At 36.9% G+C, this 16,195-nt stretch overlaps 2 protein-coding genes across 2 annotated transcripts in view; both read right to left on the bottom strand.

Annotated features, from left to right (window-relative positions):
* The window catches only part of pawr (PRKC, apoptosis, WT1, regulator), a 73,687-nt gene extending 61,756 nt beyond the window's left edge, over window positions 1–11,931 (bottom strand). Inside the window, exons 1-2 of the mRNA XM_051891165.1 lie at window positions 11,792–11,931; window positions 11,084–11,597 (exon numbers count right to left, since the gene is read on the bottom strand). Coding sequence (XP_051747125.1) covers window positions 11,084–11,560 — 477 coding nt within the window. The 5' untranslated portion in view covers window positions 11,561–11,597; window positions 11,792–11,931. The remainder of the gene's footprint in view (window positions 1–11,083; window positions 11,598–11,791) is intronic.
* The window catches only part of LOC127510966 (fish-egg lectin-like), a 736,337-nt gene that overhangs the window by 665,496 nt on the left and 54,646 nt on the right, over window positions 1–16,195 (bottom strand). The gene's annotated exons all lie outside the window — the stretch shown is intronic.

The following is a 16,195-nucleotide window of genomic DNA, read 5'->3' as shown; positions in this document are numbered from 1 at the left end:
TGACAACTCTAAGCAGGACTGCACCAAGTGGTTTAAATTTAAAAGGCATTGGTGATGTACACCAAAGGAGTACTACAATGGAGATTTTTTTTTTAATCTTTCCTCAAAATGTATAAAGACAAACTTGTTCTTTGAAATAACAAGAACCATTGAATTGCACACAATACCAGGAACTCGTATTTAAAAAAAAAAAAAAAAAAAAAAAAAAAAAAAACTAAATGGGGGCCTTTTTGATTTCATGAGGACTTCATGAGAAGGCCTACCCTTCAGATGTCAAAGAAATTTATTTTTGATAATGCATTGCCTAGGTAAGGACTTCATCACATTGTCAACACAATCCTGTAGGCAAGAAGTTACCTGTCACTTATGACCATAAATGGTGCTCAGCCCTGGGCGTGTGAACATTATCAACATTCCTGCACCTGATGCCACGGTTGTTTGGTTGACAAGTTGACAACATGCCATTTCTAAAACACCATATTTAATCTGCAGCATAAATGTAATCACTGATATCCAGACAATGACGTACAGATGCCACATCACCCTAAACGCATCCCCTGCTGCAAAGGAAAACCAATGGTTGGGAACAAAGGCTCTGCTCCTGATTGTTATCTTTGGAACTCTTCTGACTCATGCTTCTGGAAGGCCAGAAGATTAGCAGGTGTTGACAAGGGAGTTGACCCCCTAACCTCTCACATCAACTGTGGTCTAAAGGTTAAAAGGCAAGGCCCGTACAAGGGCACAAAACAAGACCTTGAAGCCGTCAAGGTGAAAGGCATATTCAAGCATTTGCCCAATCACACAGTGAGGTCTGATAAAGGTGAATGCCACAAGCATAGAAACTTGCACAACAACTGAAGGACAATTCAAATGAATGGGTCGAAAAATAGCCAAGCAAGCAGAACAAGAGCAGGACATTAAGAGAACACTGATGCTGCCTTTATGTCTTATTTTGTACGATAATTTCCTAGTTGGAAATTGGACATTAGTATTTACAACTAAGAAACTTGATCATTTTAATACCCGATTTTCCAAGTTGTACCATAAACATTAAACATTCTGGAGGAAAGAACTATTGCTGTAGTGACTGTCAAGTTTTATTCGTTTTTGCTACAGCATCTTAATTGCTCTCTTGCCTTTACAAGTCATATACATTTATGAATATAAATAACAATTTGATGCATATTGTATGTGTTTTCCACAGTGAAAATATCATTTATTTGATTGAAATTCCGGAATCATCAGCAAGCTAACGGACTCTATAGATAGTAAGGTGAATGTATACAATAGCATGAGTAATGTTTGTGTGGTTACCAAAAAATAGGATACTACATTTTATTCAAAATCCATTGGACATTGACAAAATATTTTCAAGACATTTTGCCAAGAATGAAGGCAGCATGAAAATGGGGCATTCCAGGACTACTTCAATGGTCATGCAAAATTAATTCCAAGAAAACTACAGGTTCATCCTGCAAAGGATAACCCTGCAGAAACTAAACCGTTGTTCTTTTAGACAATTCTTGGTTTGGTGATAATTTCATGGGCTTTAGGTGGCACATTTCCTCTAGGCATTCAGTTCTGAGTTTGTCGGATACATTTTAAAGAGGGCACTGCTATTTGCTTGTCTTTTGATGTGTTCACAGATACTCTTCCTCAGAGAAGATGGGGACTGTATTTGACTTCCTCAAACACTGAGGTACGGGAGAAGATGTGGACCTTAGAAATGATTCACGTTCTTTAAGGTCTTTGCTCAAACAAATCAAACAGTTAACAAGCAGAGTCAAGACACAAATGCGACTTTAATGAAGGAAAATCATCTTAAATCCTTAATCAAGCTTAGGAATGCATACACTGATGAAAGGTCAGGTTTTTTTGATTGCTCTGCACATTTCTACACTCTTTAAGGCTGTTACTCAGTAATGTGACTCAAAACAAGGAGACCAAGGAGAAATGCTAAGTTTTTTTAATGCCTCACTAGCATTCAGTGTCATAGCTTGGCAACAATGCAAACGCTTATTTGAGATCAAAGTCTGAGGTGTAACCATAGAGATGTGGCATGAAGCGGCATACTGGAGAACTCATAACTATGATGACAAAGCCTTGAGTGTACTGACAAGAATATGAAAGCAACTTGGAATGGCGCTTGTCTTTGAAAACTCGCCACCACTGAGCTAGGGTGTTGTGGGAAGCCAAGGAATTGCTATGAAATTGCTTTGGTGTTCTGAGTGGATTCTGGTGTGTTGCTATGCAGTTGCTACAGTGTTTTGGGTGGTTTCTAGGGTGCTGCTAAGTAGTTGCCAGGGTTTTTATGAGTGGTCAGAAGAGTCCACATCGAAGTCTCTATGATATTCAGTTCTCTAGATATGGCTCAGGGCTGTCCTTCAATGTAAGTCTATAGTATTTTTCACCCATTTTATCATATGGCAACCAAAAATCATAAGAATAAATTAGAAAAGTAATAGCAATGATAATCAGTTTAGCCTATAGACACTTTTGTTCTTAATTGGCTATCAGTTCTTTAATATTAGATGAGTCTCTAAAAAATAGCAATGAACAACACATCACCACTGTGCATTCGATAGAAAACAATGGTGTCACCCCATCTTTCCACAACAATCCTCATTTGAGATATCATATTTGTTAGGGCCCTATGATTTCCGCGATGCAGAAAACACGGACGGAATCGCGGAATCCAGTCATAAAAACAGAATTTAGAATATAATGCGGAATGTCACGGAATTTGTCCATTTTTTGATGAATGAATAAAAAGCAAGTCAGTACACTTAAATCAAATCGCGATATAGACTAATGTCCGTGAATATTAAACCGCAAGTAGACTATTTAAATATGAATCCTGCATATCTGCGTGCCTCTGAAATGAATGACGCGGAAGTGCGGTTCAATTTACCTCACACGCACGCACACACACACACACACACACTGAAGCATGTGCGACGCTCGCGGTGTTTTCATCCTCTGTCGCCTCACTATATGAGGAAATAAATGCACAAAATTCATCTCCAGAGCCGCTCTGAAAGTCACTCAATCAGCATTTAACCGCTTCGTTTGAGAAAACTATCGTCATAAACACAGAGAAACTCAAAGTTCTTGGCAACCCGTCAAAATAAAAGTTCAATTTAACTTGGCAGAAACATATTAGTGTTGTACAGTAGAATTTAGATAAATTAATTTAATAATAAATTATTAAAACTATCTTTTTAAGGAATAATCTCAGTTTGTCTTCCATGTTTTAATTTTAACAATAAAGCTCTGTTGTGCAGCACATTGTTTGACAAAAAAAAGTTTAATTTCATGATTAAAAGATAAATGAAATGGTATGCGTTCATTTGATTGCCAGAAAAAATAAAATACAGAACAGAATTTCTGAAAAAAAAAAAAATTAAAAAAAAAACATTTCTTAAAAAATAATTTTTAAGATTTCAATAAATTAGACATGCTTTTTGATTATTAAAATGTAATTGAACCATTAAAATGGAATCCAGAAAAGTTAAAACAGAAAACAGAATTTGGTAAAAATAAAACGTAGATCATAGGGCCCTAAAAAAAATGTATTTTTTTGTTAAACTTTTAATAAATTGTTGGTAAATTGGATAAGTTTCATTATTTCAATTAATTAGACATGCTTTTTGATTACTAAAATTTAATTTAACCATTGAAATGGAGTCCAAAACGGAAAAAGCGGAATTTGGGAAAAAAAAAAAAAATGGATTTCATAGGGTCCTATATTTGTCCATAACAGTGTGGGACAAGTTACATACCTAAGTTTTACAATAATGGTTCATTTTAAACTGCCTTAACCAGAATACTGCATGAATACTAAAAGCACTTCTCTGAAGATAAGAACTATACTGTAATAATGACTCAACCTTATATTGTTTCTGTGTTTGTGCCTTTTGCTTCTACAATAAACAAGTATCTTGCATCAGGTGAAACTGATTTGAAATCTTGAAATACCAACCTATCAGCATGCTTTACACCACATGACAGAAAGAGAAAACAGACACAGTGAGAGCTGAGAGATGAGAGATGAGAGATGGAGGGAAAGGGATCAAAGGATGAAAGTAGAAAAGAAAAATAGAAATCAAAAAGCGAGTAGGTTTGTCTTGTTGTGCAATGGTGAATACAAGCAGACAGGCTAATGCCTAATCACGCAGAGTGGCCTGGTTTTACCACTGACTCATACCGAGCGCCCTGCTGAAAGGAATGTTCACAAACAACTAATGGCCAAATCCACTCCGTTTTATAATCATTGTTTCTTCTCACACACAATCAAAGCTAACAGCCAGTCGTGTAAATAATCATTGTGTGACAAAATGTGAGCCGATATCATTAAAAACATGCTGGCATCTCTCTTCAAGTGTTCTGCACTTTTTGGTAAAATACACATCAAATAAAAATGTCCACATTGCCTACTGGCCAGTGTGTTTGTGCTCCCTGTTGAATATGAAAAAGTGAAAGTGTTACAGTTACTACCCAGCACTGTAAGTAGCTAAGCTACTAACCTAACTAGTTTTTCAGGAGCCCATCAGTACAGCTCAGCTGTCTTCAGAAATAGTCCAGCTATTTCCAGAAACAAACATCTTTTTCCAAAGCGTTGTGGTGTAGTGTGACAAAATTCTATGTCAAATGCACATTATAATAATCAAACACACTCTCCATGTTGTACAATTGCTCTGAAACTGTGATTCATCTGTTTTGGCACTGCCCATTTGTAAGACCATTTTGGCAAAATATTTGTGATTTTATGTCAAAAAATATTGCTAACCAATCTGTGCTATTATGGAAAGATGTAGTATTTGGTCTTATGGAAGAGAGTAGAGATAAGCGCAACCAGATTTATATAAAAAAACGTTATACTCTTAATGGCAAAATTTCATTTTCATAATGCAAGTTTTCTTCCAAAAAAACCCTGTTTTATATCTTCCAAGAGAGAAATTGAGATTTTTATTTTTTTTTTTTTTTTGAAGCAAAATAGGTAAAACTTTGAAAATGTGTAAACTTATTTAAATATTTTTATGTAGATTTAAATTAAGCCCCCTCTAGTGCACCTTTGTTTGTTATGTTTTATGTTATATATTGTATTTTGCCACTTCTGTAACACCTTTTCTAATTAATAAAAAAAAGGAAGGAAAAAAAACACTCTCCATGTCATATGTAACATTGCTAACGTCAATTTATTGAAGTGAATTGCTTCACTTGATAAAAAATGATTAAACAATTCTGGTTCTATTTAGTTGTATTTAGAGTAAATTGATCTATAAAAAGATTAATTCTGTCAATCTGAAATCCATATACATTTATATTTTACATTTTTGTCATTATATATTCACAGTATATATCTTACAATAAATATAAAGTACACTACTGTCTAAAATTTGGGCTTGGTAAGATTTTTTTATGTTTTTGAAAGAAGTTGCTTATGCTCAACAATAGTGCTGTATTTATGTGACAAAAATACAGTAAAACAATAATGCTGAGATAAAATATTACAATTTAAAACATTTGAATAGAATAGATCCTTCAGAAAAAAGTAACTTATTATCAATGTTGAAAACAACTGCTTGATATTTTTGAGGAAACCATTATATTATATATATATATATAAAATTTATTTATTTTTCAGGATTCATTTTTGTAGTTTTGTATTTATCTACTTTTTGTTAGAAGCTTGAAGTATAGCTAACTGCTATATAGACCCCATTATGCACAACATGACAAATGACAAGAGTGAACATGAAAAACCTGCAAGACACAACACAAATTAAAATACTTAATTAGTATACACGAGGTGCAGTACTTCTGTGACATTTCAGTGTGAGCAGGACTACCCAGTGCAACACTGCAGAAAAAGAAACCAACCAACCAACCAACAAAAAGTAGTGTCGCTCATTTGTTGTTGAGCTTGGTTAGGACATGGTTAAGACACATGTTAAAAGGCCAGTTTGATTGGTTTAATTATAATTTAATCATAAGTAGCTTGGGAAGCAACAGCTTCACAGTAACTTCCCCAACACTGATTGCCTATCTCAGTAGAGGTTATACAACTTACTCTTTCCTCTTTTGAACTCTGCCCATTGATACCAATGGCTTCGAATATTGAACTAAGCAGCAACCGCTCAAACACAGACAGATATATTAGATAAGAGTGGGGCGGCACAGGGAGCAGGTCATCTAGTCCATTCTCTATGCGGTGGCTGGTGCACGTTAATAAGTGACGACTCAGTCTGGAGCAATGCGTCACTGTGATGCTGACAAAGCACTGAGATATTTCTCAAGCAAACAAAAAGAGTAAGTCTAAACAAACTGGAATGGGCTATTTATAGAGTTCATAAATACACACTGTCTACACCAACCAGGAAGAGTGATGAACACACGACTGTCACAATCTAACGGCTACCTAATTCATGTGCACACACCGTGACCATTCTGTTCCAATGAGATGAATCCAAACGCAAAAGGTGGCACTGTCATCTTATTGGCATCATTACGACATGCGACTGAATCGATTGTGGCTCGTAGAGAAATAACTGTGGAAAATGGCAATGCCAGTCATGCATCATAAACAAGAAAGAGCATAAATTCTGAACTGAAAGTGAGTCCGTCTGACTCTGCGTCATGCTTGAAAAGTCCGGACAGCTAAATAAGACAGAGCGAAATGTAATCTGAGGAGATGGGTGACCACTCAGAGGACCAGTACAGGGAGTCTTGGTCTCAGTGCATTCCAGCTTTTCGATTATGTGTGCTGATTTGGTCCGACAGTTAAATGGATGCAGTACATCATGCTTTGACTGTTGAGCAGTACATTAACAAGGGCTGACTTCTAAGGGAACTTCCCAGAGCCCATGGCTTGAAGCAAGACCCTGAGTGTAAAGCGAGACCATACCTTGTTTTATCAAGACTTTCAAGTTTTTCCTTCCAGTTCTCATAATTCCCACTTAATGACATAACACCTCTGGAGGAGGACGCGGGAATGCAGTGTAGCCTCTAACACAAATATCAGTGGTAACAAATAAATGCAGGAATTTCCTTTGTTGAAAGGATTAGCAGAAATACTCCATTATGCTTGGTATATAGCCTGGAATGTTCTAAAAACAAAAGCAGAAAGAGTGAAGGACAAGCTAATAACTGGTTGATTACCTTGCTTACCCATGACTGAATCTCAAAGGTATTTGTAGTGTTGATGTGACCTTGTTTGTAAAAAGTAGCGACTGTAAAACATGCCACCCCATGCTCATTTAGGCGGCAATGTCTCATTCCAGGCAGTGGACCATTGCCAACAAAGGCAAATGTAAACTGCCATAAAATTGCAAAATTAAATTTTTATGTTTGACATTATAAAATGGCAGTTAACCAATGTGCCAATATTTTGACATTTAACAACAGGTCACTGACTGCTAACAATAAGTAGATCAACAACCGCAGGTTTAAAACACAGCAGTCCACGAGTTGTAAAAGAAAACAGTGCTCTAACAGAAGTATTTTGATTTCCTCTAGTCTTGATTTGCTTGTACGAGAATCTTGCTTGGTTAACCAGACCCTATGGGTCACTAGAAGCAGAAGATAAGGAACGTTAAGGACTGTTTTTCATCCACATGACTGCTGCCAAAGCCAAAGATTTGCCAGTTTTCCTGTTCAAATGTCAGATATACAGCAAACTCCCAAAGGCTTCACAATGTAAACATTAAGGTATGATCTCTTTCAACGTTGCCGTATGTAGGCCTAGTCCAGCTTTATGTGCTCAGAGAGTGAAAAACGACCTGGCTCATTGCAACTAGCAATTCCTTCAGCAAGAAATAATCCAAATAAATATTTATTTCTCAAGGTTGTGAATTCCATCCAACTGGGACACAATTTTAAATGATCCCCCCACTGATGGTCAATCTAATCCAGGTTTATTTCCAGTTCTCCAGCATAAAGAGATTTCATGGCCTATAAAGTAGAGAATGTCGCTGTTTATGCTGGATTTGGAATTTGAAATGGAAAACTGCCAAGAAGACCGGACATGGAGGCTTTTATCTACAAACGGGTCGTGAGGAGTTTGAGACTCGGCCAGATGTCAAACAATAGCATTTGCGTTTATTAGAGCTGCGCTGGCCCAAACACTCTGAAATTAAAACAAACTTCTCAGTCACCCTAGCTAAACACACGTAGCAAAAGAACATTTATCAAATGTTCTGGCTGATGATATGAACTTTCAGATCTGTAATACTAAACAAACACGTTATGGATTAAAGTTACAGTGGGATATACACATATACAGACGACTTAGGCGTCTGCAACGGATTGCTCAGTTTGCTCATGAATTACTCACACTGTAAATCCGAACAGTGAAATTAATTAAATGAAATGAGTTTCACTCAAATATTAATGAACGTTCAGTGTGCTTAATAGAAAAAAGTAGCATGAACTCAAAATTTGATTGTAGTAAGCTGAACTTAATACGACTGAGTTGCAGCAGATTTCTAATTCCACTTTGCGTCAGATTGTATAAGGAAAATAGATGTTGAAATTAAGTGTTATTTTGTGTGTTTTTGCACAAGATTAACATAGGGAGACACAAGTTAGTGTTTTAATGTTGAGATGGCCGCTTCCACAGCTCTCGGCCTGCCCCACTTGTCACAAAAATTTTAAGTTCTGCAAACTTAAAAAAATGAATTAGTTTACTTAAATGTTTTGAGGTAATGTTTTCTTTTGAATATTCTGAATTTATAGAGTTTTACAGTGCATGAATTACTTGGAGCTGGACTTCCAGGCAGCCTTTATAGAGGTTAACGGCCCCCCATAACAATGACAGTGGGAAACAAACTTTAGATTTCGGGGAGAGAGGTGGGAGGCTCCACAAGAGACCGATAACTCACAGCAAGCTGCTAAACGCACACGGTCGAACAATGAGCCCTATAAATCTGAAGCCACGGCAGGAAGTACAGGGAAACAACCTCCAGAAAATCCCAATGTCTGCTTATCTTTTCTCAAAGCTTTTCAGGGAAGGATAGTAAGTGCATATTCACAAAACTGAGCAGACACTGGACATGCTTGAAATGTCCAAGAGGTGTGAGACATATGGTCGGACACCATACCAGGCATAAATAATAGTTTCAGGTGATGGGACCCTGGCTGAATGTGTTTAGACAGCTTGTCATAGCTATTAACTGTCTTCACACTTACACACTAGATAGAGCGCTCAAACTGCATGCATGTTCCCTCGCTTATGCTCACTTCAACCCCAGACAGAGCAAAAAGAAAGTGTCAAAACGATAAATAATTTACCCAGCCCCACAAGCATTCTTGCAGTAACAACCCTGGCGAGACCATGGTGCATGAGTGTGTATACTTGCAAAGACACCCTAACATTAAGTCTTGGCCTGCACCCACTTCCCAAACTACTTTAACTTGGCACAGTGCAAGAGGCTAATGACAGGATGTCTTCAGCCAAAGCAGACATACTGGTCAGCCTCCAACAGTAACTATCCACAGGGCAGTGGAGCTGGGTGGTATGCAGACATTCACAGCTCTAGTATGTATCGCCAATGGCATACTGCGCTAACAAGCCTCCCTTTGCTTATGTGGGGGAATGTGATGGGTTGAAAGGGGAGAGATAGCAGTGGTAACTTATGAGACAGTTGGCATGTTATGGAGGCCAACTGTTATGGTGAACTGATCAGCTGATGAAGTGTCTTAAACTAGAGGAACAGCCGTACCATGTTATTCTGCAACCCAGTCATTATAAATCATGAAATGGAGAAAATATGTATAATCTGTTAGTCATCAGACTCTAGTCTTGATTTATGTGAGTGTTGCTTTATCGGAGAACATGTATTGAACTGATATTTCACATACATTACATAAGGAAGGCATTCGAGCTAAGCGATGGAGTGACATTTAACAAATGATTTTTAGATTACAGCTTTTTGTACTTAAGATAATTTGGCTGAGTTGTGTCTATATAAGGAAATGTGGTTGCAAAAATGCCAGTTTTGTACAGATGGACCAACAGATCACTTACAAAAGAGGTGTCATGTGTTTTTGGGGAATGATAGAACAGTTAACTCCAAGTTTTCTAGTCATGGCATGGCTCTACATAGCAAATGTAGTTGCAATAACGCCAACACATAGTACCAAGGGAATTTTGTACAGTGGTACCATGGAAAACATGTGCTTGTCTATTTTAACATATTTAGGATACTGTCACTTTTTTTTTTTTTTTTTTTTTTTTTTTTTTTAAATGTTAAAATTAACCAACAGATCACTTACAAAAAAGTACCATGCTATTGCCACTTTTTTGTACAATGGTAAAAAGTGCTTTTCCAATTTAGCTACAAAACAAATTTAGGATACTATATATATATATATATAAATATGGTTGCAACTCAGTATATGGGCCAACAGATAATTTACACAAAAGTACCATGGTATGGTGGTACTTTTACCACTTTTGTTTTTTGACATGGTGCCATTGATAATACCATGGGGTTTATTTGGAAACTAGCATGGTAGTAATACCATGGCATTCTTTAAAGTACATAAATAACATATAATATGGCAATCTTTCAATATCATGTTATACGTCAAAGTATCATGACCAAGTAGCCATTACCCTGGTTTTATGGAACTGATACCATGGTAATACCATGTTTTTTTTTATTTTTTATAATTAATTAGCTAAAAAGCTGGCTACACGAATAAATGTGGTTACAACTTCGTAAAAAAATGAACCAAAAGATCACTTTCACAAAGGTACCATGGTATTGCTACCTTTTTTGTACTAAGGTACCATGGTAAAAACATGCTTGTCTACTTTAGTTACAAAACATATTTAGGATACGGTCTAGTTGGCTGCAACTCCAACATGGTTTTATAACATGGTGCCAATGGTAATATTAGGTTTTTATACTTAATTTACATGCTGTCTACATAAATAAATGTGGTTGAAATAAAGCCAACTCAGTATAAGTGTCATTATCGTGTGTTTTTTGGAAGCATACTCTCTGATAACATATTACTGCTGCTAACGTTACCTGGATGAAATGATTAACTTTAAAATTTAAACAAGTGAACTCACCTCATTGGACGGTATGCTGACAACACCTGTTGATCTCCTCTTCTCTCTTAACTTCCTTTTCTCGATCTGCCCTTTGCCCTTTCTGGCGCTGGGTCCTGAGCCCTTCTTCTCTTTGCTCTTGCTGTGTGTGGGACTCTCCTTATCGCTATCATCCACACCAGCGGGGCTCGAGCTCTCCGCCTGCGGGACTCCACTCACTTTCTCCGGCGTCTTCTTTAAGTTTCCCCCGGGCGGCTCAGGTGTCTTCGGCTCGTCCTCCGGCCGCTTCAAAGCGGATAAAGAGGAGGACCGGGCCACCGGATAGGAGGGCGAAGAGGAGACGCAGTTGACCGAGCTGCCGTTGTTGTTTAATTCAGTGCTTCTCCCGGTGGCGGCGGCGATATCTCCAAGCATCTTTGCTCTCATCTTCTCGCGCTTTGCTTTCCATTCCTCCAGAAAGTCCGTTGCGCTATTAGATTTAAATCCTCCCGTTGCCATGATTTCCTTTTAAGAATGTCTCGTGCGACCCAAATCACTTTGTAAACACAGACAGTATACAAATATTGCTGTTCAGATCCGCCACATTCCTCAGAAGTTTTTGGAGATTGTTTTAAAATAATCACAAAGTCTGCTTTTAAAGTTGACCGAAACTGTGATTAACTCACTTTAAAACATTCAAAAACTGTCAAGTAAGTGCTGTCTCGAAAGGAAGTATACGGTAAAGCTCACCTGCGCGCGCATGAACATTCGTCAGGAGTTCAGGTGAACTGATCGGTGGAATGAACTGGATTAGTTACAGGCGCACTCCAGCGCAGAGTCCTGCCCCTCTTCCGAAGAGTTTCCGAGCAGTTACGAAAATGAACGGAAATAGCCGAATGGCAGTGAAAGAGACTTGTCGTTACTATTGGCACATTTAGCATTAATTTTCATATTTTAAATGTACTTAATAATTAAATAAACATATTAAACTAGTAGAATAAGATGGCCCCACCTTATTTTTTCTCTCTCTTGACAATAGTAGACACAAAATCTAATGTCAACACTTTTGGATGAATGCCTATGCTTTTTTAATTTTCTCATTTAATCTGAATATCAACATTTGTTTAATTTAGTCAGTTTTGAGGTTAACATATAATTTTGTGTCTCTGGAAAATAGTGATCTTTGACACTGTATTATGTTGAATATTTGTTAATGAGGGATTTGTGGAGACATTATTGTGTTTAAATTCGTGGAGTAAAAGTTCTAGTATTTATTTTTGAAGTGAAAAGATAAAATTAGACTTTTGGGGTAAGATTATCCCCTCAGAATTTTTTTATTTAATACTTATTGTAATTAATGCGGTTATTATTAAATAATTCCAAATTACATGTACATTTCAGGCATCTTCACTTTTCATTAAACCTATGCTAAAATAATTCAGTTTGAATTCATAATGTTATTATTATGACATATCTTCAGTTAAAATATGGGCAATTAAATATGCAAATATCCATATACCTGTATATAATTAATAGAATAAAATTCCCTTTCATATGAATCAGTTTTACTGGGATTCTGCGTTGTCTGTCATCAGTTATTCAATTATCCAAAATTGACAAAACAATTTTGAATAAAATAGTTGATTTAGTCTTTTACATTATATATATATATATATATATATATATATACACACACACACATACATACATACAGTGCTCAGCATAAATGAGTACACCCCCTTTGAAAAATAACATTTTAAACAATATCTCAATGAACACAAAAACTGTTTCTAAAATGTTGACAAGACTAAGTTTAATATAACATCTGTTTAACTTATAATATGAAAGTAAGGTTAATAATATAACTTAGATTACACATTTTTCAGTTTTACTCAAATTAGGGTGATGCAAAAATGAGTACACCCCACAACAAAAACTACTACATCTAGTACTTTGTATGGCCTCCATGATTTTTAATGACAGCACCAAGTCTTCTAGGCATGGAATGAACAAGTTGGCGACATTTTGCAACATCTATCTTTTTCCATTCTTCAAGAATGACCTCTTTTAGAGACTGGATGCTGGATAGAGAGTGATGCTCAACTTGTCTCTTCCCCATAGGTGTTCGATTGGGTTCAGATCAGGAGCCACTGAATCACTTTCACCCTGTTCTTCTTCAGAAATCCAACAGTGGCCTTAGATGTGTGTTTAGGACCATTGTCATGTTGGAAAAGTGCACGATGACCAAAGGCATGGAGTGATGGTAGCATCTTCTCTTTCAGTATAGAGCAGTACATCTGTGAATTCATGATGCCATCAATGAAATGCAGCTCCCTGACACCAGCAGCACTCATGCAGCCCCACATAAGGACACTGCCACCACCATGTTTCACTGTAGGCACCATGCATTTTTCTTTGTATTCCTCACCTTTGTGACACCATACAGTTTTGAAGCCATCAGTTCCAAAAACATTTATCTTGGTCTCATCACTCCAGAGTCCCAGTAGTCTTTATCTTTGTCAGCATGGGCCCTGGCAAACTCTAGGCGGGCTTTTTTGTGCCTGGGCTTTAGAAGAGGCTTCTTTCGTGGACGGCACCCATGCATGCCATTCCTCTGCAGTGTACGCCATATTGTGTCACGGGAAATAGTCACCCCAGTTTGGCTTTCTACTTCTTTGGATAACTGCAGTGAACTTGCATGCTGACTTTCTTCAACCCTTCTCATCAGAAGACGCTCCTGTCGAGGTGTTAACTTCCGTGGACGACCTGGACGTCTCTGTGAGATGGTTGCAGTTCCATCTTTTTAAAATTTTTGTACCACTTTTGCTACAGTATTCTGACTGATAAGTAAAGCTTTGCTGATCTTCTTGTAGCCTTCACCTTTCTGGTGTAAAGAAATTATTTTCTTTCTCAGGTCTTGTGACATTTCTCTTCCACGTGGTGCCATTGCTGACAGCATGAAATGGGAAGGGGTTTTAACACCCTTTTATAGTCAACTGTCTGCTGGACACCTGTGTAATGAATAATTAGACTCACCTGTGGTTGAATTCTTGTTAAAGTAGACATATGTAGTCTAAAATTTTGCTTTGCTCCAGAGACTTCCAGTGGGGTGTACTCATTTTTGCATCACCCTAATTTGAGTGATGCAAAAATAATCTTGAAGAATGGAAAAAGATAGATGTTGCAAAATGTCGCCAACTTGTTCATTCCATGCCTAGAAGACTTGGTGCTGTCATTAAAAATCATGGAGGACATACAAAGTACTAGATGTAGTAGTTTTTGTTGTGGGGTGTACTCATTTTTGCATCACCCTAATTTGAGTAAAACTGAAAAATGTGTAATCTAAGTTATAATATTAACCTTACTTTCATATTATAAGTTAAACAGATGTTATATTAAACTTAGTCTTGTCAGCATTTTAGAAACTGTTTTTGTGTTCATTGAGATTGTTTTTGTGTTCACTCATTTACGCTGAGCACTGTATATATATATATATATATATATATATATATATTTATATATTTATATATATATATATTTATATATTTATATACAGTGGGTACAGAAAGTATTCAGACCCCCTTAAATTTTTTACTCTGTTATATTGCAGCCATTTGCTAAAATCATTTAAGTTCATTTTTTTTCCTCATTAATGTACACACAGCACCCCATATTGACAGAAAAACACAGAATTGTTGACATTTTTGCAGATTTATTAAAAAAGAAAAACTGAAATATCACATGGTCCTAAGTATTCAGACCCTTTGCTCAGTATTTAGTAGAAGCACCCTTTTGATCTAATACAGCCATCAGTCTTTTTGGGAAAGATGCAACAAGTTTTTCACACCTGGATTTGGGGATCCTCTCCAGTTCTGTCAGGTTGGATGGTAAACGTTGGTGGACAGCCATTTTTAGGTCTCTCCAGAGATGCTCAATTGGGTTTAAGTCAGGGCTCTGGCTGGGCCATTCAAGAACAGTCACGGAGTTGTGAAGCCACTCCTTCGTTATTTTAGCTGTGTGCTTAGGGTCATTGTCTTGTTGGGTTCAAATATGCAAAAAATCCTTGAAATCTGAAGAATCTGCAGGACCTGGAGGATTTTTCTGAAGAACAGAGCTCAGTTTAACTGCTCAGAACAAACAAGGGACTCATGAACAACCATCACAAAACAAAAGAACAGTCATAGATCATCCAGGTAACCACACACAGTATTAGGAATCAATGGTTCACAAACTTTTGAATGGGGTCATTTTAATAAATTCAGCTATTTTTTTTGTCTTGTGAATTATATGTAAACATCTTTTATGTAAAATATCTTACTCAGGACAGTACTAAATAAAAAATAACATGCATTTTGTATTATCTCTTTTATTTTGTTAAAATTTTTCACATTTTCACAGATTCTGCGTGGGGTTCACAAACTGTGAGCACACAGTTTGGCACTGTATATATATAATTTTACCTGCGGGGCTTCTTGCCATCTTCTAACCCCAGTAGTGCTATGACATGTAATTATGTAATTTAGCAAAAAAATGTCTTTATCTCCCTTAATATCACATTGGATAATGCAGCAGCATCATCCTGCACATGCTAAACTTATATCTAAATATGTTACAATTTTAAAGTAAATGCACATTGTTATTAAAGGGGGCATCTTCCCCCATCTTCCCCTGCTTTGCACTATTATTATTATTCTTCTACTTTGCATAATTTAGGGTTAGTTTTGCTGGAAATGCTTCAGCAGTACATTGCACTTTTAAAGACAGAAGACAGACATTGTTCTGTATCTAATGATGGTTTGTATTTTGTGAGGAATATGGCCTGTTCTCCCACACAGGTCCCGAGAGAGCATGAGTCACTGTTCTACAGAGCTGGAGTGTTTGTGACCTGAAGACTCTCAGAGATGAAGGAACTCAATGTCTTGGATAACAGAGGGGCACATAGATTCATCTCTGCATGTAGCCTGTCTATCATGCCATCAAATGGTCCAGAAACTGGCATGTCTTCATTTTCGACACGTACTTATTCATCAGATTGTCTAAAATTGCCACTGAGTGGATACTGATGTTTGAAATGAATGCATTATGTGATACTAAAGACATAAAAACAAAATATTCCACATTCTTCTGAAATGTTTTGAGGCTGGCATGTTGTGT

Source organism: Ctenopharyngodon idella, chromosome 4 (assembly GCF_019924925.1).
Source record: "Ctenopharyngodon idella isolate HZGC_01 chromosome 4, HZGC01, whole genome shotgun sequence".
NCBI lineage: Eukaryota > Metazoa > Chordata > Actinopteri > Cypriniformes > Xenocyprididae > Ctenopharyngodon > Ctenopharyngodon idella.
Note: the sequence above shows the minus strand (reverse complement) of the source record. Positions and strands in the feature narration are given on the sequence as shown.